General features: G+C 48.6%; 1 protein-coding gene across 1 annotated transcript; it reads left to right on the top strand.

The window, feature by feature from the left end:
* Positions 1–4,596: 4,596 nt before the first annotated feature.
* On the top strand, positions 4,597–21,607 carry LOC144598233 (guanine nucleotide-binding protein G(I)/G(S)/G(O) subunit gamma-5-like). Its single transcript, XM_078408122.1, has 3 exons — positions 4,597–4,828; positions 11,637–11,789; positions 19,439–21,607. The coding sequence occupies exons 1-2, from the start codon at positions 4,748–4,750 to the stop codon at positions 11,760–11,762; spliced, it is 207 nt and encodes a 68-aa protein (XP_078264248.1). The 5' UTR covers positions 4,597–4,747; the 3' UTR covers positions 11,763–11,789; positions 19,439–21,607.
* Positions 21,608–25,789: the final 4,182 nt, after the last annotated feature.

Raw genomic sequence — 25,789 nt, forward strand, 5'->3', positions numbered from 1 at the left:
CCCTCCCCTTTCTGCATTCTGCAGAGACTGTTCCCTCCGTAACTCCCTGGTCCACTCGTCCCTTCCTACCCAAACCACCCCATCCCCGGGCACTTTTCCCTGCAACTGCAGGAGATGCAACACCTGTCCCTTTATCTCCCCCCTCAATTCCATCCAAGGACCCAAACAGTCTTTCCAGGTGAGACAGAGGTTCACCTGCACCTCCTCCAACCTCATCTATTGCATCCACTGCTCTAGATGTCAACTTCTCTACATCGGCGCAACCAAACGCAGGATCGGCGATCGCTTCGCTCAACACCTTCGCTCAGTCCGCCTTAACCAACCTGATCTCCTGGTGGCTGAGCTCTTCAACTCCCCCTCCCACTCCCAGTCTGACCTTTCTGTCCTGGGCCTCCTCCAGTGCCATAGTGAGGCCCACCAGAAATTGGAGTAAACAGCACCTCATATTTCGCTTGGGCAGCTTGCAGCCCAGTGGTATGAACATTGACTTCTCCAACTTTAGATAGTTCCCCTGTCCCTCCCCCTTCCCAGTTCTCCCACTGTCTTCCTGTCTCCAACTACATCCTTTCTTTGTCCCGCCCCCCTGACATCAGTCTGAAGAAGGATCTCGACCCGAAACATCACCCATTTCTTCTCTCCAGAGATGCTGCCTGACCCGCTGGGTTACTCCAGCATTTTGTGATACCTTCTATTTGTACCAGCATCTGCAGTTATTTTCCTAAACAACATAATAATAGTACTCTGTAAACACCATAATAAAACAGCGAAAAAAGTTTAGTTTAGTTTGAGTTTCATTTATTGTCATGTTTAAAGTGAAAAGCCTTTGTTGCGTGCTAACCTGTCAACAGAAAGACTGTACATGATCGCAATCGAAGTTTAGAGATGCTGTACGGAAACAAGTCCTTCGGCCCACAGATTCCTTGCCAACTAGCAATCGCTCGTATCCTCCACACTTGGGAGAATTTTACAATATTACTGAAGCCAACTAATCTACAAACCTCTACGTCTTTAGAATGTGGGAGGAAACCAGAGTACCTGGAGAAAACCCACGCAGTCACGGGGAGAATGTACAAATTATGTAGAGACGGCACCTGTAGTCAGGATTGAACCCGGGTCTCTGGCGCTGTGAGGCAGCAACTAAACCACCCAAAATCGAGTCTCCAGTCTCAACTCTAAACGTAACCCATCCCTGTTCTCCAGAGATGCCTCCTGACCTGCTAAGTTACTCCAACACTTTGTCTTTCCTTGGCAAACCAGCCTCTGAAGTTCCTTGTTTCTACTTTTATACTTAGTATTACCGTGTCCAGTGTAATATAGGATTGCTACTGAACTGTCTGCAAAGTAAAGAATTTCACTGTAGGTAATTACATGTGACAATGAGGTACCATTGATTCATCAACGGCTGCCCATCCACTACTATTATTTCTACTCTGTAACCCACTCTCCTGCCAAATTAGTTTAAACTCTCCCCCTCTTCCCAATAACACCACCCTCCCATACCCACCCCAACAGAGACGGTTCTCTATGTGTGTACTACTCTGGGACTGTGTTCTCTATGTGTGTACTACTCTGGGACTGTGTTCTCTATGTGCGTCCTGTACTGGGACTGTGGTCTCTCTGTGCATACTACTCTGGAACTTTGTTCTCTCTGTGTGTACTGCCCTGGGACTGTGGTCTCTCTGTGCGTACTACTCAGGGACTGTGTTCTCTCTGTGTGTACTGCCTTGTGACTGTACCGATTCTACCTCCTACCCAAAATCCACAAACACAACTGTCCCGGCAGACCCATTGTCTCTGCCTGCTCATGCCCCACCGAACTTATCTCTACCTACCTCGACTCCATCCTATCCCCCCTGGTTAAATCCCTCCCCACCTACGCCCAAGACACCTCACACGCTCTCCATCTCCTGGATAACTTCCGGTTCCCAGGCCCCCACTCCCTCATTTTCACCATGGATGTCCAGTCACTCTACACTTCCATCCCCCACAAGGATGGTCTCGAAGCCCTCCGTTTCTTCCTCGACCGTAGAACCAGCCAATCCCCATCGACCAACACTCTCCTCCGCCTAGCAGAGCTGGTTCTTACCCTCAACAACTTCTCCTTTGACTCCTCCCACTTCCTCCAAACCAGAGGCGTAGCTGTGGGCACTCGCATGGGCCCTAGCTACGCCTGCCTCTTTGTCGGGTACGCCGAACAATCCCTGTTCCAGACGTACACTGGCCCCATCCCCGAACTCTACCTCCGCTACATCGATGACTGCATTGGTGCTACCTCTTGCACCCATGCAGAAATCACTGACTTCATACACTTCACCTCCAATTTCCATCCTGCCCTTAAATATACCTGGACTATCTCTGACATCTCCCACCCGTTTCTGGACCTCACCATCTCCATCACAGGAGAAAAACTAGTGACGGACATTTACTACAAGCCCACCGACTCGCACAGCTATCTGGACTACACTTCTTCCCACCCGGTCCCCTGCAAAAAGTCTATCCCCTACTCCCAATTCCTCCGTCTACGCCGCATCTGCGCCCGGGATGAGGTGTTTCAGACTAGGGCTTCCGAGATGTCCTCGTTCTTCAGAAAACGGGGCTTCCCCTCCTCCATTATAGATGAGGCTCTCACTAGGGTCTCTTCTACATCCCGCAGCTCCGCTCTTGCTCCCCCTCCCCCCACTCGTAACAAGGACAGGATCCCCCTCATTCTCACCTTCCACCCCACCAGCCAGCGGATCCAACATATCATCCACCAACATTTCCGTCACCTACAACAGGACCCCACCACTGGCCATATCTTCCCATCCCCTCCCCTCTCTGCGTTCCGCAGAGACCGTTCCCTGCATAACTCCCTGGTCCACTCGTCCCTTCCTACCCAAACCACCCCAACCCCGGGCACTTTCCCTTGCAACCGCACGAGATGCAACACGTCCCTTTACCTCCCCCCTCAACTCCATCAAAGGACCCAAACATTATCATATCATATCATATCATATATATACAGCCGGAAACAGGCCTTTTCGGCCCTCCAAGTCCGTGCCGCCCAGTGATCCCCACACATTAACACTATCCTACACCCACTAGGGACAATTTTTACATTTACATTTACCCAGCCAATTAACCTACATACCTGTACGTCTTTGGAGTGTGGGAGGAAACCGAAGATCTCGGAGAAAACCCACGCAGGTCACGGGGAGAACGTACAAACTCCTTACAGTGCAGCACCCGTAGTCAGGATCGAACCTGAGTCTCCGGCGCTGCATTCGCTGTAAAGCAGCAACTCTACCGCTGCACTACCGTGCCGCCCACATTCTTTCCAGGTGAGACAGAGGTTCACCTGCACCTCCTCCAACCTCATCTATTGCATCCGCTGCTCTAGATGTCAACTTATTTATATCGGCGAAACCAAGCGCAGGCTCGGCGATCGCTTCGCTGAACACCTGCGCTCGGTCCGCATTAACGCAACTGATCTCCCGGTGGCCCAGCACTTTAACTCCCCCTCCCATTCCCAGTCTGACCTCTCTGTCATGGGCCTCCTCCAGTGCCATTGTGAGGCCCGCAGGAAATTGGAGGAGCAGCACCTCATATTTCGCCTGGGCAGTTTGCGGCCCGGTGGTATGAACGTCGAATTCTCCAACTTCAGATAGCTCCTCTGTCCCTCCCTTCCCCTCCTCCTTCCCAGATCTCCCTCTATCTTCCTGTCTCCACCTATATCCTTCCTTTGTCCCACCCCCGACATCAGTCTGAAGAAGGGTCTCGACCCGAAACGTCACCCATTCCTTCTCTCCCGAGATGCTGCCTGACCTGCTGAGTTACTCCAGCATTTTGTGAATAAATCGCCTTGTGACTGTGTTCTCTCTGTGTGTACTGCCCCGTGATTCTAAAACCAGGGGCCACACAGTCTAAGAATAAAGGGGAGGCCATTTAAAACTGAGGTGAGAAGAAACTTTTTCACTCAGAGGGTTGTGAATCTGTGGAATTCTCCACCACAGAGGGCAGTGGACGCCAATTCACTGGGTGAATTTAAAAGAGAGTTGGATAAAGCTCTAAGAGCTAGTGGAATCAAGGGGCATGGGGAGAAGGCAGGCACGGGTTACTGATTGTGGATGATCAGCCATGATCACAATGAATGGCGGTGCTGGCTCGAAGGGCCGAATGGCCTCCTGCACCTATTTTCTATGTTTCTATGTTTCTATGACTGTGTTCTGTGTGTGTGTACTACTCTAGGACTGTGTTCTGTGTGTGTGTACTACTCTAGGACTGTGTTCTCTGTGTGTACTACTCTGGGACTGTGTTCTCTGTGTGTGTACAGCCCTGTGCTGTGTTCTCTACGTGTATGTGAGTTTGGGGCTGTGTTCTCTGTGTGTGTTCTCTGTGTGTTTACTACTCTGGGACTGTGTTCTCTGTGTGTGCACAGCCCTGTGTGTGCTGTGTTCTCTACGTGTATGTGAGTTTGGGACTGTGTTCTCTCGCTGCTCCCCCGCTTGTGGACATTACGCGGCGCAGCGGAGGCGTGAGAGAGAGCGGAACGGAGCAGAGAGAGAGAGAGAGAGAGGGAGAGGGGGGGGAGGGAGGAGGAGAGGGAGAGAGGAAGGGAGGGAGAGGGGAGGGAGAGAGAGAGAGAGGAGGAGAAGGAGAAGAAGGAGGAGAGGAAGAGAGAGGGAGAGAGAGAGAGAGGCTTTGTGTTGAGCGCCCCGGGGAGAGAGCAGAGCAGAGAGGAGCAGAGCAGAGAGAGAGAGGAGGCGAGATGTCGGCCACCGCCACCCTGACCAGCACCAGGAAACTGGTGGAGCAACTGCGCTGTGAGGTCGGCATCAAACGGCTGAAGGTGAGTGGGGGGGGGGGAGAGAGGGGGGGAGGGAGGGGGGGAGGGGGGGGGGGGGGGAGATGGGGGAGGGAGGGGGGGGAGGAGAGAGGGGGGAGGGGGGGGCCGGGCGGGGCGCTGCCCAGTTACCTTCCTCCCCGTTCCCTCTGGTTGTCCCTCCACCCTCCGGCCTCTCCTGTTGCCACCCGCTCTTCCCCACCCCTCCCCCCCTCTAACCCCAGCCCCCCCGCCTCTCTCCCTCCCCCTCGGCCACTCCCATTGCCCCATTCTCCACCCTCCCCCCCATCCTCACCCTCTCCCCCCTGGCCCCTCCCGTTACTCCCCCCTCAGTCCCCCCATTACCCCCACCCCGTTACCCCCACCCCACCCCATCTGCCCTGTTACCCCCTGACCCCATCCCTCATTATCTCCTCCCCATTACCCCATCTCCCCCATCCTGCCGTTACCCCATCTCCCCCTATCCTGCCATTACCCCATCTCCCCCATCCTGCCATTACCCCATCTCCCCCTATCCTGCCGTTACCCCATCTCCCCATCCTGCCATTACCCCTCTCTCTCCCATCCCGCCATTACCCCTATCCTCCCCCATCCCGCCATTACCCCTCTCTCCCCCCATCCTGCCATTACCCCTCTCTCTCCCACCCCGCCAATACCCCTATCCTCCCCCATCCCGCCATTACCCCTATCCCCCCATCCCGCCATTACCCCTCTCTCCCCCATCCTGCCATTACCCCTCTCTCCCCCTATCCCGCTATTACCCCATCTCCCCATCCTGTCGTTATCTGTATCTCCCCCATCCTGCCATTACCCCTATCTCCTCCCCCCCATCCTGCCATTACCCCTATCTCCTCCCCACCCCCCCCATCCCGCCGTTACCCCTATCTCCCCCCCCCATCCCGCCGTTACCACACTCGCAGGTGGGTTGGGTGGGGTTCAGGCTGGGGTTCCACGCTCCGTGCCTCTGGGTCATCCTGGCCTGAGTCCCTGCACCCCGACACCCTCTATTTAGCTTCTAAAGTATAACATCCAGGAAACACGCAGCAGGTCGGGCAGCATCTGTGGAGAGAGGCAGCAATCAGGTTCTTCAACCTGAGATGTAACTCTGACCCTCTCCCCACTGATGCTGCCTGGCCTGCTGTGTATTTTCTGTTACATCCCATTTTTATTTTTGTATCTTCAGTTCCATTTCCCTCTATCTACCTCATTGGAGTCCCTTGGACTATCTTTGATCAGACTTTTCTGGCCTTATATTATCATATCATCATATCATATATATACAGCCGGAAACAGGCCTTTTCGGCCCACCAAGTCCGTGCCGCCCAACGATCCCCGTACACTAACACTATCCTACATCCACTAGGGACAATTTTTACATTTACCCAGCCAATTAACCTACATACCTGTACGTCTTTGGAGTGTGGGAGGAAACCGAAGATCTCGGAGAAAACCCACGCAGGTCACGGGGAGAACGTACAAACTCCTTACGGTGCAGCACCCGTAGTCAGGATCGAACCTGAGTCTCCGGCGCTGCATTCGCTGTAAAGCAGCAACTTTACCGCTGCGCTACCGTGCCGCCCTTGCACTAAACGTCATTCACGTTATTCCCTACATCATGTCATAAGTGATAGGAGTAGAATTAGGCCATTCGGCCCATCAAGTCTACTCCGCCATTCTATCTCTCCCTCTCAACCCCATTCTCCTGCCTTCTCCCCTTAGCGCCTGACACCCGTACAAATCAATAATCTATCTATCTCTGCCTTAAAAATATCCACTAACTTGGCCTCCACAGCCTTCTGTGGCAAAGAATTCCACATGTATCTGTACACTGTGAACGGCTCGATTGTAATCATGTATTGTCTTTCTGCTGACTGGATAGCGCGCAACAAAAGCTTTTCACTGTACCTCGGTACACGTGACGTTAGCTAAGCTCAAATTTAACACAAACACTTGGTCCAAGTATTTCCAGGGTCCAAAGACAGGTTTGCCCCTAATGTAGAGTGCGTTTGGTCACAACCCCATTGCTCTCTGACCAACAAAGTCAGCTCTGTTTTGAAGGAGGTAACTGTTCATTCTGATTTAGTTCAAGTCAAGTCAAGTTTATTTGTCACACACATATACAAGATGTGCAGTAAAATGAAAGTGGCAACGCCTGCAGATTGTGCTAAACTACAAAACAGAATAGAAAAAAAAATTAACATAAAATATAAATGAATACAGTAAATTACACTGGTCCCTGGTGATATGAGAGTTAACAGTCCTGATGTCCTGTGGGTAGAAACTCCGTCTCATCCTCTCTGTTTTCACAGCGTGACAGCGGAGGCGTTTGCCTGACCGTAGCAGCTGGAACAGTCCGTTGCTGGGGTGGTAGGGGTCCCCCATAATGTTGCTGGCTCTGGATCTGCACCTCCTGATGTATAGGTCCTGCAGGGGGGCGAGTGTAGTTCCCATGGTGCGTTCAGCCGAACGCACTACTCTCCGCAGAGCCATCCTGTCCTGGGCAGAGCTGTTCCCAAACCAGATTGAGATGTTTCCGGACAAGCTGCTTTCTACAGCCCCAGAGTAGAAGCACTGAAGGATCCTCAGAGAGACTCTGAATTTCCTCAACTGTCTGAGGTGGTAAAGGCGCTGCCTTGCCTTACTCACCAGTGCGGCAATGTGTGTTGTCCATGTCGTCAGATCCTCTGTGATGTGGACTCCCAGGTATTTAAAGCTGCTCACCCTATCCACTAGTTTAGTTTAGTTTAGAGGTACAGTGCGGAAACGCCCTGCGGCCCACCGAGTCTGCACCGTCCAGCTCGCACATTGTAGGCCAGCACTATCCTACACATCAGAGGCAGTTTACAATCTTTACCAAAGCCAATTAACCTACAAAGTTTGACTTTGGAGTGTGGGAGGAAACAGGAGCACCCAGAGAAAACCCACGCAGGTCACGGGGAGCACCTACAAACCCCGTGCAGACAGCACCCGTGGCCAGGATTGTACCCAGGTGTCAGGTGCCATCAGGCAGTGGATCTACCGCTGCGCCACCGGGCCGCCTCAAATCCATTCTGTAAACTCACTTTTCTTTGTGTGAGGGTCACTGCCCCTCTAAACAGAACCACACACATATATAGAGAGGAGATACACACACATGCTCATAAAGATACACACATATTTTACGTTAGTTTATTGTCACATGTACGGAGGTACAGTGAACAGCTTTTTTGTTACGTGCTAAAACCAGCCAGCGAAAAAATACTACACATTTAATGGACATTATTTCCTTTTAAAATTTAAATTCATAAGTGTTAGGAGCAGAATTAGGCCATTCGGCCCATCAAGTCTACTCCGCCATTCAATCGTGGCTGATCTATCTCTCCCTCCTAACCCCATTCTCCTGCCTTCTCCCAATAACTCCTGACACTTGTATTCATCAAGAATCTATCTGTCTCTGCCTTAAACATACCCACTGACCTGGCCTCCACAGCCCCCAATATCTATTGACATTTTCCAAAGCTATATGGCTGTTTCTGGTTTATTTTTGTTTTCTATTTTCCCCTTCATCAATTCCTTGGTGTTCTTTGCTAAATGTAAAAAAAATTCCAATCCTTTTCTCTTTGGCAACATTATGTCTTTTCCTCGTGATCTATTGCTACCGTTACTATTAAACATCACGAGATCACATTTCGTTTTAGATTTTTTTGCCTTAAATGGAAATTTGTTGCAAGCTATCTATTAATCTTAGTTTCGTTTAGAGACACCGCGCGGAAACAGGCCAAGTCCGCACCGATCAGCGATCCCCGCACGCTAACACTATCCTACGCAAACTAAGGACAATTTACATTTATACCGAGCCAATTAACCTACAAACCTGTCCGTCTTTGGAGTGCGGGAGGAAACCGGAGATTCCGGAGAAAAGCCACGCGGGTCACGGGGAGAACGTACAAACTCTGTACAGACAGCACCCGTAGTCAGGATTGAACCCGGGTCTCCGGCGCTGTAAGGCAGCAACTCTACCGCTGCGCCACCGTGCCGCCCAATTCTTAAGACTTTGCAAGTTTACTGCTGATGTACTTTCCTAATCTACCGCAGCCAGCTCACTCCGCTAAACGTCTTGGTTCAATTGGTTTAGGATTAAGAGGCATAGAGTCACACAGCACAGAAACAGCCCCTTCGGCCATACACCACAATTTTTAATCCTGCTTTTTTAAAGATTTGATAATATTCAAGCTTATTGGCATCTTGGGTTCTTGGTCCTCCAAAATATTCCAAATGGAATTTAAACTGGAGGTGGCGGAGTATGGTCTTAAGCAAGAAAGGCTTCTTGGAGAAGAGCTGCCTTAAATGTAGTTGCGTCTGGTTGTATGACTATAGTAGGGGTGAAGTACAGGCACAATGAGAGTCTTGCTTGCAGCAGCACCATGGGCACATCATCTCAGACAACACACGAAACATAACCTGCATATAAATCATACAGAAATCGTGGCGGGATGGTAGCACTGCGGTAGAGTTGCTGCCTCACAGCGCCAGAGACCCGGGTTCGATCCTGACTATGGGTGCTGTCTGTACGGAGTTTGTACATTCTCCATGTGACCTGCGTGGGTTTTCTCCGAGATCTTCGGTTTCCTCCCAAAGACGTGCAGGTTTGTAGGTTAATTGGCTTGGTGTATTTGTATTTGTAAATTGTCCCTAGTGTGTGCAGGACAGTGTTAATGTGCGGAGATCGCAGGTCGGTGCAGATTCGGTGGGCCGGAAGGGCCAGTTCTGCGCTGTATCTCAAAACTAAATTCTTAAAAATCAATTTAGTTTGTGGAATTCAATGCCACAAACGGCTGCGGAGGCCAGGTCATTGAGTATTTCTGAAGCGGAGATAAACCAGTTCTTGATTAGTGCGGGTGTCAGGTGTTATGGGGAGAAGGCAGGAGAATGCGGTTGAGAGGGAGAGATAGACCAGCCATGATTGAATGGCGGTGTACGCGCAATTGGCCCGAATGGCCTCATTCTGCACCAATGGCTTATGGTCTAAGACAGAAGGTCTTCACTGGGACTCCACTGGTGAGTAACAGTGACCGGGGCAGATATTGACTGCCTGAAACGTGAGGATTAACCAACAACATTCTTGCTCTGTGATTCAAACAAACTGGAGGAATAAAACTGCATATTTTGCTTGGGCAGCTTGCAACGCCTCTCAGTCTGAGGAAGGGTCTCGACTGAGGGACCGGGGTATGGAGAGAAGGCAGGAATGGGATACTGAGTTGGATGATCAGATGAGGAAGAACTTTTTCAGTCAGAGAGTTGTGAAGGTGTGGAATTCTCTGCCTCAGAAGGCAGTGGCGGCCAGTTCGTTGGATGCTTTCAAGAGAGAGCTGGATAGAAATCTTAAGGATCGCGGAGTGAGGGGGTATGGGGAGAAGGCAGGAACGGGGTACTGATTGAGAGTGATCAGCCATGATTGCATTGAATGGCGGTGCTGGCTCGAAGGGCTGAATGGCATACTCCTGCACCTATTGTCTATTGTCTATTGAATGGCGGTGCAGGCTCGAAGGGCCGAATGGCCTACTCCTGAACCTATTTTCTATGTTTCTATGACCCGAAACGTCGCCCATTCCTTTTCTCCCGAGATGCTGAATGACCCGCTGATTTACTCCAGATTTTTACGTCCATCTTCGGTTTAAACCAGTTCCCTCCTGTGCTTAACATTCATGCCTCTCTGGGCTTCAGTTACTTGGCAAGTGGAAGGAAGGAAGGTGAATTCGCAATGACAAATTTCAAGGATTACGCAAGAAATACTTGTTGCGCAATGTAAAAGCACTTTGATTCCAATAAATCAAAACAAAAAATACTGGAAACTCAGCAGGTCAGGCAGCCTCTTTGGGGAGAGAAACAGTTAATGTTTGAGAGCTTGCAAATAAGTTAAAGTTCAGTAGCAGAAAAGAGCGGAGGGGTCTACGTGTACAAACACATGGTTCCCTGAATGTGGAGTAGCAAGTACATAGGGTGGTGCGGAAATGTGTAGGACGGAACTGCAGATGCTGATTTACACCGAAGACAGACATAAAATACTGGAGTAACTCAGAGGAACAGGCAGCATCTCTGGAGAGAAGGAATAGGTGACGTTTTGGTTCTGGACCTTTCAACTGATGAAGAGCATCCAGAGAAATCCCACGCGGGTCACGGGGAGAACGTACAAACTCCGTACAGACAGCATCCATAGTCAGGATCGAACCCGGGTCTCTGGCGCTGTGAGGCAGCAAATCTACCCGCTGCGCCACCGTGCCACACAATGTCGGGACTGTCGGATGTTGAAAGACTGGAGCGGCTATGCTTATATACACTGGAATTTAGAAGGATGAGAGGGGATCTTATCGAAACATATAAGATTATTAAGGTGTTGGACACATTAGAGGCAGGAAACATGTTCCCAATGTTGTGAGAGTCCAGAACCAGGGGCCACAGTTTAAGAATAAGGAGTAGGCCATTTAGAACGGAGATGAGGAAAAACATTTTCAGTCAGAGAGTTGTAAATCTGTGGAATTCACTACCTCAGAAGGCAGTGGAGGCCAATTCTCTGAATGCATTCAAGAGAGAGCTAGATAGAGCTCTTAAGGATAGCGGAGTCAGGGGGTATGGGGAGAAGGCAGGAACGGGGTACTGATTGAGAATGATCAGCCATGATCACATTGAATGGCGGTGCTGGCTCGAAGGGCTTAATGGCCTACTCCTGCACCTATTGCCTATTGTCCTTGGGAGATACTGAAATCAATTAGAAGTTTTTAACTCTTGTCTTTCCTTCCTCCTCCTCCCACCTGTCCTTCCGTAACAACCCCCTCAGGTGTCTCAGGCAGCCACGGACCTGAAGCAGTTTTGTCTGCAGAATGCCCCACAGGATCCATTACTGACAGGAATACATCCCAACACCAATCCCTTCCGGCCTTTCAAGCCCTGCTTGATACTCTAACTGCAAACGGCATTCCACTTTCTCTTGGTAAGTAAACTTATCTCAGGGTTTGCAGACAAATGCTACAGTTATTGGGTCAGCATAACACCTCTCGTTCCATCGGATACAGAGTGCTGGAGTAGCTCAGCGGGTCAGGCAGCATCTGTGGAGAACATGGATAGGTGACGTTTCACAGAGTGCTGGAGTAACTCAGCGGGTCAGGCAGCATCTCTGGAGAACATGGATAGGTGACGTTTCACAGAGTGCTGGAGTAACTCAGCGGGTCAGGCAGCATCTCTGGAGAACATGGATAGGTGACGTTTCACAGAGTGCTGGAGTAACTCAGCGGGTCAGGCAGCATCTCTGGAGAACATGGATGGGTGACGTTTTGGGTTGGGACCCTTCTTCAGAAACTTCAGTCTGAAGCTTGGTCCCAACCCGTAACATCACAAATCCATGTTCTCCAGAGATGCTGCCTGACCCACTGAGTTACTCCAGCACTCTGTGAAACGTCACCTATCCATGTTCTCCACAGATGCTGCCTGACCCGCTGAGTTACTCCAGCACTCTGTAAAACGTCACCTATCCATGTTCTCCACAGATGCTGCCTGACCCGCTGAGTTACTCCAGCACTCTGTGTCTGCTTGTGTAAACCAGCATCTGCAGTTCCTTGTTTCTACATCATCCGATGTTGGTCTCTGAGTCCTACAGCACAGAAACAGGCTCTTCGGCCCACTATATCCATGCTGATCACTGGTACCCCACCATACAAATCCCCTTTACCAGCTCGTGGTCTGTATCCTCCTCGGTCCGTATTGTACAGAGAGCTGCAGTGACTGATGTGTATCCCTGCTCCAACGCAGAGCTTGCACAATGAGTAACTCCCAGTGGGGTGATCATGGAGAAGGAATTGGATCAAGTTAGAACTGGCCCTTCAGCCCACAATGTCTGTGTCAAACATGTTGCCAAGTGAAACTAATCTCCTCTGCCTGCACGTGATCCATATCCCTCCAATCCCTGCATAATCCATGTGCCTATCTAAAAGCCTCTTGAACACCACTGTCTGCCTCCATCCCCACCCCCGGCAGAGTGTTCCAGGCACCCGACTTCCGGTGGCGCTATGGACTGAGTAAGTCGCACGCCAACTAGCTCCGTGAAAATCTCGACTTAAGGAGAGAGGAACGGGATGGGCCCGTTGTAACTTACCGGCAATTCTTTAACGAAGGGTGGGTGACGTCATTAGATCGCGACTTTTAATATTAAATGTCGCTAAAAACTGTTACAAAACGAACGGTTAAAACAAGACTGTTGGAAGAAGAAGAACCAGGACAGATGGAAGCCTCTGCTGCAGCCCAAACTTCAGCGTTGACTCAGGAAGAAACTTCCAAACGAACCCGGAAGCCACAGCCAAAATAAATTGGTTTGGAAGAATTTCGTAATGTTGTTGGTGAGGAGCTTTCAGGTATGAAGTCTCAAGTAACGAATATTACGGTTGAACTCCAAGAGATGAAAGCTGAATTAATATTGCTTAAAGGAATGAAGGGGGAAATACTAACTATTATTAAGGACCAGTTAGCTTCATCAAAGGTTGAAATATGTGAAATCATGAATGAACACATGGAGGAAGTAACCTCCAAGCTACAAAAGTTGGACTCCGATTTTTCCGGTACGGTGAAACACATCACTGCGTCAATACAACAACATGACCAGGCTATATGTGAGTTGGATTTTTAGAAAAGTAAATGGGTTTGACACAGGACTAAAATAAAAATGTAAAATTAAAAGTTGAAACTTGAGTTTAGGGTTGGATGTACAACTGTGGTTATTGTCTCCCAGATCACCCCCTTTAATTTTTATAGTTATAACTCTTCATTCTTCTTTATTTTTATTTTCTCTCTTTAAAAATTTAAAAATTGAAGCTATGTAAGAACTTTGTAACAAATTTGTCTTTTATTTCTATCTGTACATATGCTTTTCAAAAATAAAAAAATATTTTTTTTTTTTTTAAAAAGAGTGTTCCAGGCACCCACCACCCTCTGTGTAAATTAAAACTTTGCCCGCACATCTCCTTTAAACTTTGCCCCTCTCACCTTAAAGCTGTGCCCTCTGGGCTTTGAAATCCCCATCCTGGGGGAAAAAAGGTTCTGACTGTCTACCCTATCTACGCCTCTCATAATTTTATATATTACCATGTGTCAAGGCCTAAACGAAACACAATAAGCTGGAGTAACTCAGAGGGCCAGACAGCATCTCAGGAGAAAAGGAATAGGTGATTCGTCAGTCTGTCCCGCTGAGTTACTCCAGCTCTTTGTGTCTATCTTTGGTTTAAACCTGCATCTGCTGTTCCTTCCTCCCAATTGTGTCAAGACCTCCCTTATTGAAGGGGCTGACTGACACAACACTTGCAACCTTGAAACTCTGGCTATTCTTCCGTTTTGATATCCCGATGAGCGGGCCTCTGGGTTTGCGGGTAGTGTTTGCTGAGCTCTTGCCCTTCCTCCTGGATCAATAGGCAATAGACACTAGGTGCAGGAGGAGGCCATTCGGCCCTTCGAGCCAGCACCACCATTCAATGTGATCATGGCTGATCATTCTCAATCAGTACCCCGTTCCTGCCTTCTCCCCATACCACCTGATTCCGCTAATTATTAAGAGCTCTATCTGGCTCTCTCTTGAAAGCATCCAGAGAATTGGCCTCCACTGCCTTCTGAGGCAGAGAATTCAACAGATTCACAACTCTCTGAATGAAAATGTTTTTCCTCATCTCCGTTCTAAATGGCCTACCCCTTATTCTTAAACTGTGGCCCCTGGTTCTGGACTCCCCCAACATTGGGAACATGTTTCCTGCCTCAAGCGTGTGCAATCCCTTAATAATCTTATAAGTTTCAATAAGATAGACAATAGACAATAGGTGCAGGAGGAGGCCATTCGGCCCTTCGAGCCAGCACCGCCATTCAATGTGATCATGGCTGATCATTCTCAATCAGTACCCCGTTCCTGCCTTCTCCCCATACCCCCTGACTCCGATATCCTTAAGAACTCTATCTAGCTCTCTCTTGAATGCATTCAGAGAATTGGCCTCCACTGCCTTCTGAGGCAGAGAATTCCGCAGATTCCCTCTCAGAGAAGATCCCCTCTCATCCTTCTAAATACCAATGTATACAAGCCCAGTCGCTCCAGTCTTTTAACATACGACAGTCCCGCCATTCCGGGAATTAACCTCGTGAACCTACGCTGCATTCCCTCAATAGCAAGAATGTTCTTCCTCAAATGTGGATCCTGGTTTAAAGTCCCCTTAAATCAACAGTTTAGTTTAGAGATTCAGAGCAGAAACTGGCCATTTGACCCACCGGCTCCACGCCAGCCAGTAATCACCCTGTGCAATAGCACTATCCTACACGGCAGGGCCAATTAACCTACAAACCTGTACGTCTTTGGAATGTGAGAGGAAACCGGAGGGAGGGAAGAAGGTCATAGGGAGAATGTGCATACTCTGTTTAGGCAGCGGTAGAGTTGCTGCCTCACAGCCCCAGAGACCCGGGTTCCATCCTGACCACGGGTGTTGTCTGTACGGAGTTCGTGACCGCCTGGGTTATCCACGGGTGCTCCGGTTTTCTCCCACTCTCCAAAAACGTACAGGTTTGTAGGTTAATTGGCTTCGGCAAAATTGTAAGTTGTCCCTGGTGTATGTAGGATAGTGTTAGTGTACGGGGTGAATGCTGGTCGGTGCAGACTCAATGGGCCGAAGGGCCTGTTTCCCTGTTGTATCTCTAAACTAAACTAAAGATGGATCCCGACCCGAAACGTCACCTATCCATGTTCTCCAGAGATGCTGCCCGACCCGCTGAGTTACTCCAGCACTCTGTGAAACGTCACCTATCCATGTTCTCCAGAGATGCTGCCTGACCCGCTGAGTTACTCCAGCACTCTGTGAAACGTCACCTATCCATGTTCTCCAGAGATGCTGCCCGACCCGCTGAGTTACTCCAGCACTCTGTGAAACGTCACCTATCCATGTTCTCCAGAGATGCTGCCTGACCCGCTGAGTTACTCCAGCACTCTGTGAAACGTCACCTATCCATGTTCTCCAGAGATGCTGCCTGACCCGCTGAGTTACTCCAGCACTCTGTGAAACGTCACCTATCTGTGTCCTCCACAGATGCTGCCTGACCCGCTGAGTTACTCTGGCACCTTGCATCTCTTTCAGGAGTTAATGCTTCAGGTCAGTTTGAGTTTAGTTTATTGTCACGTGTACCGAGGTAGAGTGAAAAGTTTTTGTCGGGTACTGGATGAAAGAAGCCGCCTGCTAGCAGGGTTTGAGGGGCCGAGTGGCCTCCTCCTGCTTTGTTCCATGTTCTTTTGTTCTGGGCATTGCATCACCCATGATGCAAGTGTGTCCTTCCTCGATGCCGCAAACAGAATTCCAATTGACGTCTTGGCAAATCATGTCGAATTGCTGCAACACCTCCTTGCATGGGCTTCAAGTAACTTAAACACTGAAAGGCAAGGCCTCCTTTATTGAGAAACAAGGAACTGCAGATGCTGGTTTACAACAAAAAAACGTCACAAGGTGCTGGAGTAACTCTGCAGATCAGGCAGTGTCTCTGGAGAGCATGGATAGGTGACCTTTTGAGTCAGGACCTTTCTTGAAGAAGTCTGAAGAAGGGTCCTGACCAGAAACATCCTTTTTCTCCAGGGAAGCTGCCTAACCTGCTGAGTTTCTCCAGCACATTGTGTCTATCATTGGTCAGCAGTTCCTTGCTACGCATTAAAAAAAGGAGATTTGGCAAATCTCTCAGTGGGTCAGGCAGCATCTCTGATGAACATGGTGACGTTATAAGGTCATGTCAGGTAATAGGAGCAGAATCAGGCCATTCGGCACATCAAGCCTACTCTGCCATTCAATCATGGCTGATCTATCTCTCCCTCCTAACCCCATTCTCCTGCCTTCTCCCTATAACCTCTAACACCTGGTTAACTGGCCTCTGTAAATTCCCGCCATGGTTCGATAACTTTCTGGATATTGGAGTAATGAAAGTGAGTTGAAGTATCTTGGGAGGGGGAATGTGTGGAGAATAAATAGTGGGATTAATGTAGGGTTAATGTTGATGTGGATTTGATGTGCAGTTGATGTGGACTCCATGCCTGTTTCTAAGCTGCATCTGACTGTATGACTGTGACCTTCAGAAATTGTCTTACCAATGCCCTCACTGAAATTTAATCTCCCTCTGTTTATATTCAATTCCCCTGGCAATAAACATGCTGTCTGTTTTCCTTTGGCAAATTACACACTAGGCCACCTAGATCTCTCTGCATCCCATTGAAGCATACTTTTTTCCAGCCAAAAAGAAAACTCGGTTCAGTTCCATTTATTTTATTGTCATGTGTACCGAGGTACAGTGAAAAGCTTTTGTTGCGTGCTAACCAGTCAGCGGAAAGACAATACACGATTACAATCGAGCCGTTCACAGTGTACAGATAGATGATAAGGGAATAACGTTTAGTGCAAGGTAAAGCCAGCAAAGTCCAATCAAAGATAGTCTGAGGGTCACCAAATTGAATTGAAAGAGGTATATAGTAATTGAGCACTGCTCTCTGGTTGTGGTAGGATGATTCATAGAAACATAGAAAATAGGTGCCGGAGGGGGCCATTTGGCCCTTCGAGCCAGCACCGCCACTCATTGTGATCATGGCTGATCATCCACAATCAGTAACCCGTGCCTGCCTTTTCCCCATACCCCTAGATTCCGCTAGCCCCTAGAGCTCTATCTAACTCTCTTTTAAATTCATCCAGTGAATTGGCCTCCACTGCCCTCTGTGGCAGAGAATTCCACAAATTCACAACTCTCTGGGTGAAAAAGGTTTCTTCTCACCTCAGTTACCTGATAACAGCTGGGAAGAAACTGCCTCACATTTATCCCATATTATGCTCCTTATGGCACATCGTACAGAAGCCAATTTACCTACAAACTTGCTCGTTTTTGGAGTGTACAAGGAAACCAGAGAAAGTACAAACTCCACACATACCGTACCGATACCCAGGATCAAACCCGGGCATCTGGTGCTGTCAGGCAACAACTCTATTGCTGTGCCACTGAGCTGCCCTCATTTAATAGGAACCAGAGAGGAAGCCTTTTCGCACCAAGGATGGTGGGCATATGGAACTATCTGCCAGAGAAGGTAGTTGAGGCAGATATTATCATAACCTTCAAAACACATTTATTTTAGGAAGATTTTCTTTTAGGAAGGAGATGAGGAGGAATTTATTTCATCAGAGGGTGGTGAATCTGTTCAATTCTTTGCCACAGAAGGCTGTGGGGGCCAAGTCTGTGGACATTTATAAGGCAGAGATAGACAGATTCTTGATTAGTACGGGTGTCAGGGGTTACGGGGAGAAGGCAGGGGGATGGGGTTAGGAGGGAGATAGACCAGCCGTGATTGAATGGCCGAGTAGACTTGATGGGCCGAATGGCCTAATTCTACTTATGACCTTATGACATTTGTACAGGTACGTGAATAGGAAAGGTTTAGAGGGATATATATATATATATATGGGCCAAATGCAGGCAGGTGGGGCCAGTGTAGATGGGACATCTTAGTTGGCCAAAGGGCCTATTTCTATGCTGTACGACTCTAAGACAGACTTGGGCAATGGTCCTTGTAGGAGCCATTTGTGTTTGTGCTGGCTGTTTTAACATATTAAGACCGTGGACCCGTTGGGCCCAAACCTCTCCTGCTTTGGTGCAGCACCCTCCCCCCTCCCCACTTCCCCTTCCCCCTCTCCACACCCTCCCCCTCCCCACACCCTCCCCCTCTCCACACCCTCCCCCTCTCCACACCCTCCCCCCTCCCCACTTCCCCTTCCCCCTCTCCATCCCCCTCAACTTCCCTTATCCACCCACCTCCCCCCCTCCCCCCTCCCCACTTCCCCTCCCCCCTCTCCATCCCCCTCAACTTCCCTTATCCACCCACCTCCCCCCCTCCCCCTCCCTCCCTCCCTAGGAGATAGATTTAAACTTTAAAATGTGAATAACTTAAAAAATATAACACCGATTTCAATAAAACTACTTGCTTTACCATTAAAGCGATGACGGTGAATAAGGTGGGCCTAAAGTTGTCGTGCTATCGTGTACCGCTTTGGCTGAAGTTCAGTCACAAACAAGATAACAAACGAGAGTTTTAGTATATGGATATTATTTTCTTGCTCGTTTTATTTTTGGGGGTTGTTGCCATGAGATGATTCTTGGGGGTTGCCATGAGATAACAGCTAGATATCTTGCTGTTTTATTTTTGGGGGTTGTTGCCATGAGATGATTACCTATGTGGGCGTAATGGACTGGGAGGAGCCAGAATTAAGGAGTATATCTGTAGATGCAGAGATGGGAGGGGTCAGGCACACGGAGTATGGCCAGATACAGTTCTTACCAGACCTGCGACGAGAGTTGAATTCTTGGGGAGTTACAGCCCTGTTTTGTACATCTGCTTCAATAAACGACTAATTAAACTAAAACGTCTTGAAGGTCTCTCCATTGGAGCTCTGCCTCAAGATCGATCACTCCTCTCCCTGTGAAGTAAGGCAATCGGAAAGGACTTTATTGGAAAGGGCTGACGTTGCCACTGCAGTAATGTTGTGCAGTAACGTTGAGTGTTGGTTTTCGCTGCCCACTAACCTCGGCCTGAATGTGTTTCCATTGCAGGTTTTTTTGGCTCTTCAGTGGAAGTTGAATTCGCCCTTGGTGAACGTTCTGCAAAACAATGAAGATGTTTACACTAATCTTGACTCTGTGGCCTTGAAACCAACAGACAAGCCATGTTGGATCTTTATAAACGCCTCTTAAAATCTGTGCCAACTTTCTGTCACTATGTAAATTGGCTGCTCTTTGATACTGATTTTAAACCTAGCTCATTGCTTCAATGACGTTTTGTAGTTGACAAGTTTAGTTGCTTGTGCACCAAACTTTCTAAGAGCTTTGGACACTGGTAAAGATGTATTAATAACTATGTGACAAGTATTTTTACGGTTAAGACCATTTTGAAAGGATACAGTATATACTAGTGTACCAGATTGATCCACTTTATCTTTTTCCAAAAATAGCATTGGCCACCACTTTGAGGTTCCATATTTACAGTGACGTTTACGGCATTAATTCAAATCTTTTCTCTTCCCTTGTTAATTCAACCAAGGCATTGATCAGGCAAAAGTCTTGGAATATAATATGTGTCGGAAGGAACTGTAGATGTTGGTTTAAACCGAAGATCGACACAAAAAGCTGGAGCAACTCAGCGGGTCAGACAGCATCTCTGGAGAAAAGGAATCTCCCGCTCCCCTGACTTTCTGCCTGAAGAAGGGTCACGACCCAAAACATCACCCATTCCTTCTCTCCAGAGAAGCTGCCTGACCCGCTGAGTAACTCCAGCTTTATGTCTCTGTCTTGCAATACAGCAGTTGAGATGTCCTACAATATTCAAAGCAGCTGTCATTTAGAAATTGTTTCTTGGTAATTCAGTAACTTTCAGTGTTCGATTGTGGTACCTTTCGGTAGAGGGAATGTACCGTCATTGAAAGGGGTTGGGGACACTTCCCTGGGCATGGCCTGTGAAAGGCTTTTGCCCAGGTCCACTCTGTGGGTCTTGGTGTTGTTCAGAGTAAGCCCTGGCACTCCCAGCCTTGAGTGCAACGTGCAGCATCTCTAACCAGGAGAATCATCACCAGCATCTCGAAGACATAGACAACAAAGACCGTGCCAATGTAGGAAGGGACTGCAGATGCTGGTTTGCACTAAAGATAGACACAAAACGTTGGAGCAACTCAGCGGGACAGGCAGCATCCCTGGAGAGAAGGAATGGGTGACGTTTCAGGTCGAGACCCCTCTTCAGACTGAGCCTTGCAGTAATAGACACAACCTGTAAACTCCATCTTGTAGTATTATTGGGGGGAAAAGCATTGTCTGAAATTTTATACGGAGCAAAACAAACTATCAGAACAGGAAGGTTTAAACGAAAGGCTTGCTGGTGTGTGGAATTCTCCATCATCTTGTGTTGGCATTTTCTGCTTTGTTACACTGATTAGCTTTCAAGAATCTATCAGCCTTGGAAAGGTGCAGATGATGAATGAAATTAATGTATTAATAGACTGGAGGCTACACTGGGTCATTTGATGGCTTCATGGAAATGCTGTCGCTTAAGGAGAAGGGGTAGTGTGCAGGTATTTGTCATGCCATTCAAAGTCAAATAACCTTTGAAAGTGTTATCTGTCTCTGGGGGAAGAAAATAACAAGTGCAAAGTATTACTCTTATCAGTCAAGTATTATACTTTGGTTTTGGTTGAAGAAGGGTCTCGACCTGAATCGTCACATATCCATGTTCTCCGGAGATGCTGCCTGACCCGCTGAGTTACTCCAGCACTCTGTGAAACGTCACCTATACATGTTCTCCACAGATGCTGCCTGACCCGCTGAGTTACTCCAGCACTCTGTGAAATGTCACCCATCCATGTTCTCCAGAGATGCTGCCTGACCCGCTGAGTTACTCCAGCACTCTGTGAAACGTCACCTATCCATGGTCTCCAGAGATGCTGCCTGACCCGCTGAGTTACTCCAGCACTCTGTGAAACGTCACCTATCCATGTTCTCCAGAGATGCTGCCTGACCCGCTGAGTTACTCCAGCACTGTGTCCTACTCGTTACACTTTGGCAGGTCCCTTTCCTAAGGTTTGGCCATTTCCAACCTGAAGCTCTTGTATATACAGTATCTGATCAATTCAAAATGGATGTAACATGGTTTTGCTGACTGTTAAGTGTTTTTGCAGCATAATCTATCTCTTTCAAGGATCAAAATCTTTCAATAAACTTTTTTTTAAACGTGTAGATTAGGAGGTGTTGGCGAGTTAATTATACTGCAGTTCTCGTGAACAGAAAGGGTGGCAAAGGGTGCAAAGCAAAGTACATGTTCCACATTGCATTAAACATGTCTGATTATCAGTCATTCTGAGGTTGGGACTGACTGTTTTTCTCTGTAAAGAAATGTCAACCTTTCACTTTTGTAAGCATCAAGCGCCCCAGATCACAAATGAACATTCTTCCCACCCTGCCTCCAACAAGCTTTTCATCAATTGCCTGGAATTGTGAGCTACACTATACACCGATCAGCCAAAACATTGTGGCCACTGACAGGCGAAGTGAATAACAATGGCACCTGTCAAGGGGTGGGATATATTAGGCAGCAAGTGAACAATCAGCACTTGAAGTTGATGTGTTGGATGCAGGAGAAATGGGCAGGGCCTGAGCGACTTTGACAAGGGCCAAATTGTTATGGCCAGACGATTGGGTCAGAGCATCTCTGAAACGGCAAGGCTTGTGGGGTGCTCCCGGTCAGCAGTGGTGAGTACCGACCGGCAGTGGTCCGAGGAGGGACAAACCACAAACCGGCGACAGGCAGGGTGTTGGGCGCCCAAGGCTCATCGATGCACGAGGGCAACGAAGGCTATCCCGTCTGGTCCGAACCGACAGAAGGTCGACTGTGGCACAAGTCACAGAAAAAGTTAATGGTGGTCACGGGAGGAATGTGTCACAATACACAGTGCATCGCACCCTGCTGCGTATGGGGCTGCACACAGAGGACCAACAGCAGATTAGGCAGGTGGTCATAATGTTTTGGCTCATCAGGTCATAATGTTTTGGCTGATCGATGTACATGCCATCACTTCAGAGTCAGTCTGTCAACTAAGGGGTTAAGACAAGACACAAAGATTGACAGGTACTGGAGTCTTATGAAGGACACAAGTTCAGTTTACAGATACAGTGTGGAAACAGGCCCTTCGGCCCACCATGACTGCGCCAACCAGCAATCCCCGCGCACTGACACTATCCTACACACACTCGGGACAATTTACAATTATACCAAGCCAATTAACCTACAAACCTGCACGTCTTTGGAGTGTGGGAGGAAACCAAAGCACCCGGAGAAAACCCACGTGGTCACGGGGAGAACGTACAAACTACACACAGCATCTGTAGTCAGGATCAAACCCAGGTCTCCGGTGCTGTAAGGCAGCAACTCAACCGCTGCCCCACTGTGCTGCCCAAGTCCTGGAGGAATTCAGCGAGTCAGACAGCATCTGTGGAGGACATGAATGGGTTACATTTCGCTTCAGGACCTTCGTCAGACATGTCGGCTCTCATTAGTCTGAAGGGTCCCGTCTTGAAACTTTACCTATCCATGACCTCCACAGATGCTGCCTGACCCGCTGAGTTACACCAGTTAAAAAAAACACAAAGTGCTGGAATAACTCAGTGGGTCAGGCGGTATCTCTGGAAAACATGGATGGGCGATGTATAGGGTCAGAACTTTTCTCCAGACTCTGGGATCCTCGCCTGAGTTACTCCAGCACTCTGTGAAAGGCCACCTGTCCATGTTCTCCACAGATGCTGCCTGACCCACTGAGTTACTCCAGCACTCTGTGAAACGTCACCTATCCATGTTCTCCAGAGATGCTGCCTGACCCACTGAGTTATTCCAGCACTCTGTGAAACTGTCCATGTTCTCCAGAGATGCTGCCTGACCCGCTGAGTTACTCCAACACTCTGTGAAACTGTCCATGTTCTCCAGAGATGCTGCCTGACCCGCTGAGTTCCTCCAGCACTCTGTGAAACGTCACCTATCCATGTTCTCCAGAGATGCTGCCTGACCCGCTGAGTTACTCCAGCACTTTGTGTCTTTTAAACCAGCATCTGTGGTTCCTTATTTCCAAAACTTAAGTACTTTGACATCGTGACAGAACAGTTCAGTTCACCGTGTGGCGCAGTGGTAGAGTTGCTGCCTTACAGCGAATGCAGCGCCGGAGACTCAGGTTCGATCCTGACTACGGGCGCTGTCTGTACGGAGTTTGTACGTTCTCCCCGTGACCTGCGTGGGTTTTCTCCGAGATCTTCGGTTTCCTCCCACACTCCAAAGACGTGCAGGTTTGTAGGTTAATTGGCTGGGCAAATGTTAAAAAAAATTGTCCCTAGTGTGTGTAGGATAGTGTTAGTGTGCGGGGATCGCTGGGCGGCGCGGACCTGGTGGGCCGAAGGGCCTGTTTCTGCGCTGTATCTCTAAACCTAAAAAATCTAAATATACTTGAGAAATTAGTTGCTGCTTATCTGTACTGTTGCAGCTCCAACAAAGTCTTATGGGTCTAGGACCCAACATCTCACCACCATGGATGTTGACCACAAATATCTTGGAAGTATTCATTACTATGGCATTTAAAACTATAATAAATGCCCTCTTACACAGACTGCACAGGTTAAAGGAAGTTTGTGTTCACAAGGAAGCAGAATTAGGCCATTCGGCCCATCAAGTCTACTCTGCCATTCAATCATGGATGATCTATCTCTCCCTCCCCAACCCCATTCTCCTGCCTTCTCCCCACAGCCCCTGACACCCGTACTGATCAGGAATATATCTCTGCCGTAAAAATATCCCATTGACAGCCTCCACAGCCTTCTGTGGCAATGAATTCCAGATTCACCACCCTCTGACTAAAGAAATTCCTCCTCATCTCCTTTCTTAAGGAATATCCTTTACTTCTGAGGCTGTGACTTCTGATCCTGGACTTTCCCACCAGTGGAAACATCCTCTCTACATCCACTCTATCCAGGCCTGACACAGTGAACACAAAACAGAACAGTACAGCAAAGAACTAGGCCCTTTGGCCCACGATGTCCATGTCGAACATGGTGCCAAGTCAGAGACACACAAGGAACTGCAGATGCTAGAATCTGTTACTGAACAAAACTGTTAAAGTAACTTGGTGGGTCAGGCAGCATTGCTGGAGGACATGGGAAGGTGACGTTTTGGGTCGGGACCCTTCTTCAGATCCTTCTTGAAGTCAAGTTCATCTATTCCATGGAGCGCAGGAGGATGAGGGGAAATCTTATACAAGTGTACAAAATCACGAGAGAAATAGATCGGGTAGATGCACAGAGTCTTTTACCCAGAGTAGGGGAATCGACAACCAGAGGACATAGGTTCAAGGGGAAGGGGAAAAGATTTAATAGGAATCCGAGGGGTAACTTTTTCACAGAGGGTGGCGGGTGTATGGAACAAGCTGCCAGAGGAGGTAGTTGATTTCGATTTCGATTTATTCTTTCAGAGATACAGCGCCGAAACAGGTCCGTCGGCCCACCGGGTCCGCGCCGCCCAGCGATCCCCGCACACTAACACTATCCTACACCCATTAGGGACAATGTTTTACATTTTGCCCAGCCAATTAACCTACAAACCTGTACGTCTTTGGAGTGTGGGAGGAAACCGAAGATCTCGGAGAAAACCCACGCAGATCACGGGGAGAACGTACAAACTCCGTACAGACAGCACCCATAGTCAGGATCGAACCTGAGTCTCCGGCGCTGCATTCGCTGTAAGGCAGCAACTCTACCGCTGTGCCACTGTGCCACTGTGCCACCGCTGAGGCTGGGACTATCCCATCGTTTAAGAAACAGTTGGGCAGGCACATGGATAGGACAGGTTTGGAGGGTTATGGACCAAGCACAGGCAAGTGGGACTAGTGCAGCTGGGACATTGTTGGCCGGTGTGGGCGAGTTGGGCAGAAGGGCCATTTTCCACACTGTGTCACTCTATGACTCTAAGTTAAACTCATCTCCTCCAGCTGTAAGTGATCCATATCTCTGTATAATCCATGTGCATATCCAGGAGTCTTTTAAATTCCACTATCACATCTCCTGCCTCCACCACACGCTCCAGGTACCCATAAAAAACTTGCCTGATAACTCCTTAAAACATTGCACCTCTCATCTTCAATGACGACTTGCTATCACTCCAGAGCAGTGGCTTCTGAGAAGGATGAAAAGGTTGTAATGTACACCTACATGTATTATTCAATGGTCTATATGTATTATTGAATAGTACAATAACTACCTTTAAAGGTACTATAACATTTTGAGTCATGGAATCTTACAGCGTGGAAACAGGCCCTTCGGCCCAACGTTTCCCACACTGCCAACACCCCCCATCTGCACTAGTCCCACCTGCCTGCGTTTGGCCCA

Source organism: Rhinoraja longicauda, chromosome 11 (genome assembly GCF_053455715.1).
Source record: "Rhinoraja longicauda isolate Sanriku21f chromosome 11, sRhiLon1.1, whole genome shotgun sequence".
Classification (NCBI taxonomy): domain Eukaryota; kingdom Metazoa; phylum Chordata; class Chondrichthyes; order Rajiformes; family Arhynchobatidae; genus Rhinoraja; species Rhinoraja longicauda.

Coding starts and splice junctions, on each gene's coding strand:
- LOC144598233 (XM_078408122.1), top strand. CDS start 4,748: ATGTCGGCCACCGCCACCCTGACCAGCACCAGGAAACTGGTGGAGCAA. Junction 4,829..11,636: donor TCGGCATCAAACGGCTGAAG/GTGAGTGGGGGG, acceptor CAACCCCCTCAG/GTGTCTCAGGCAGCCACGGA.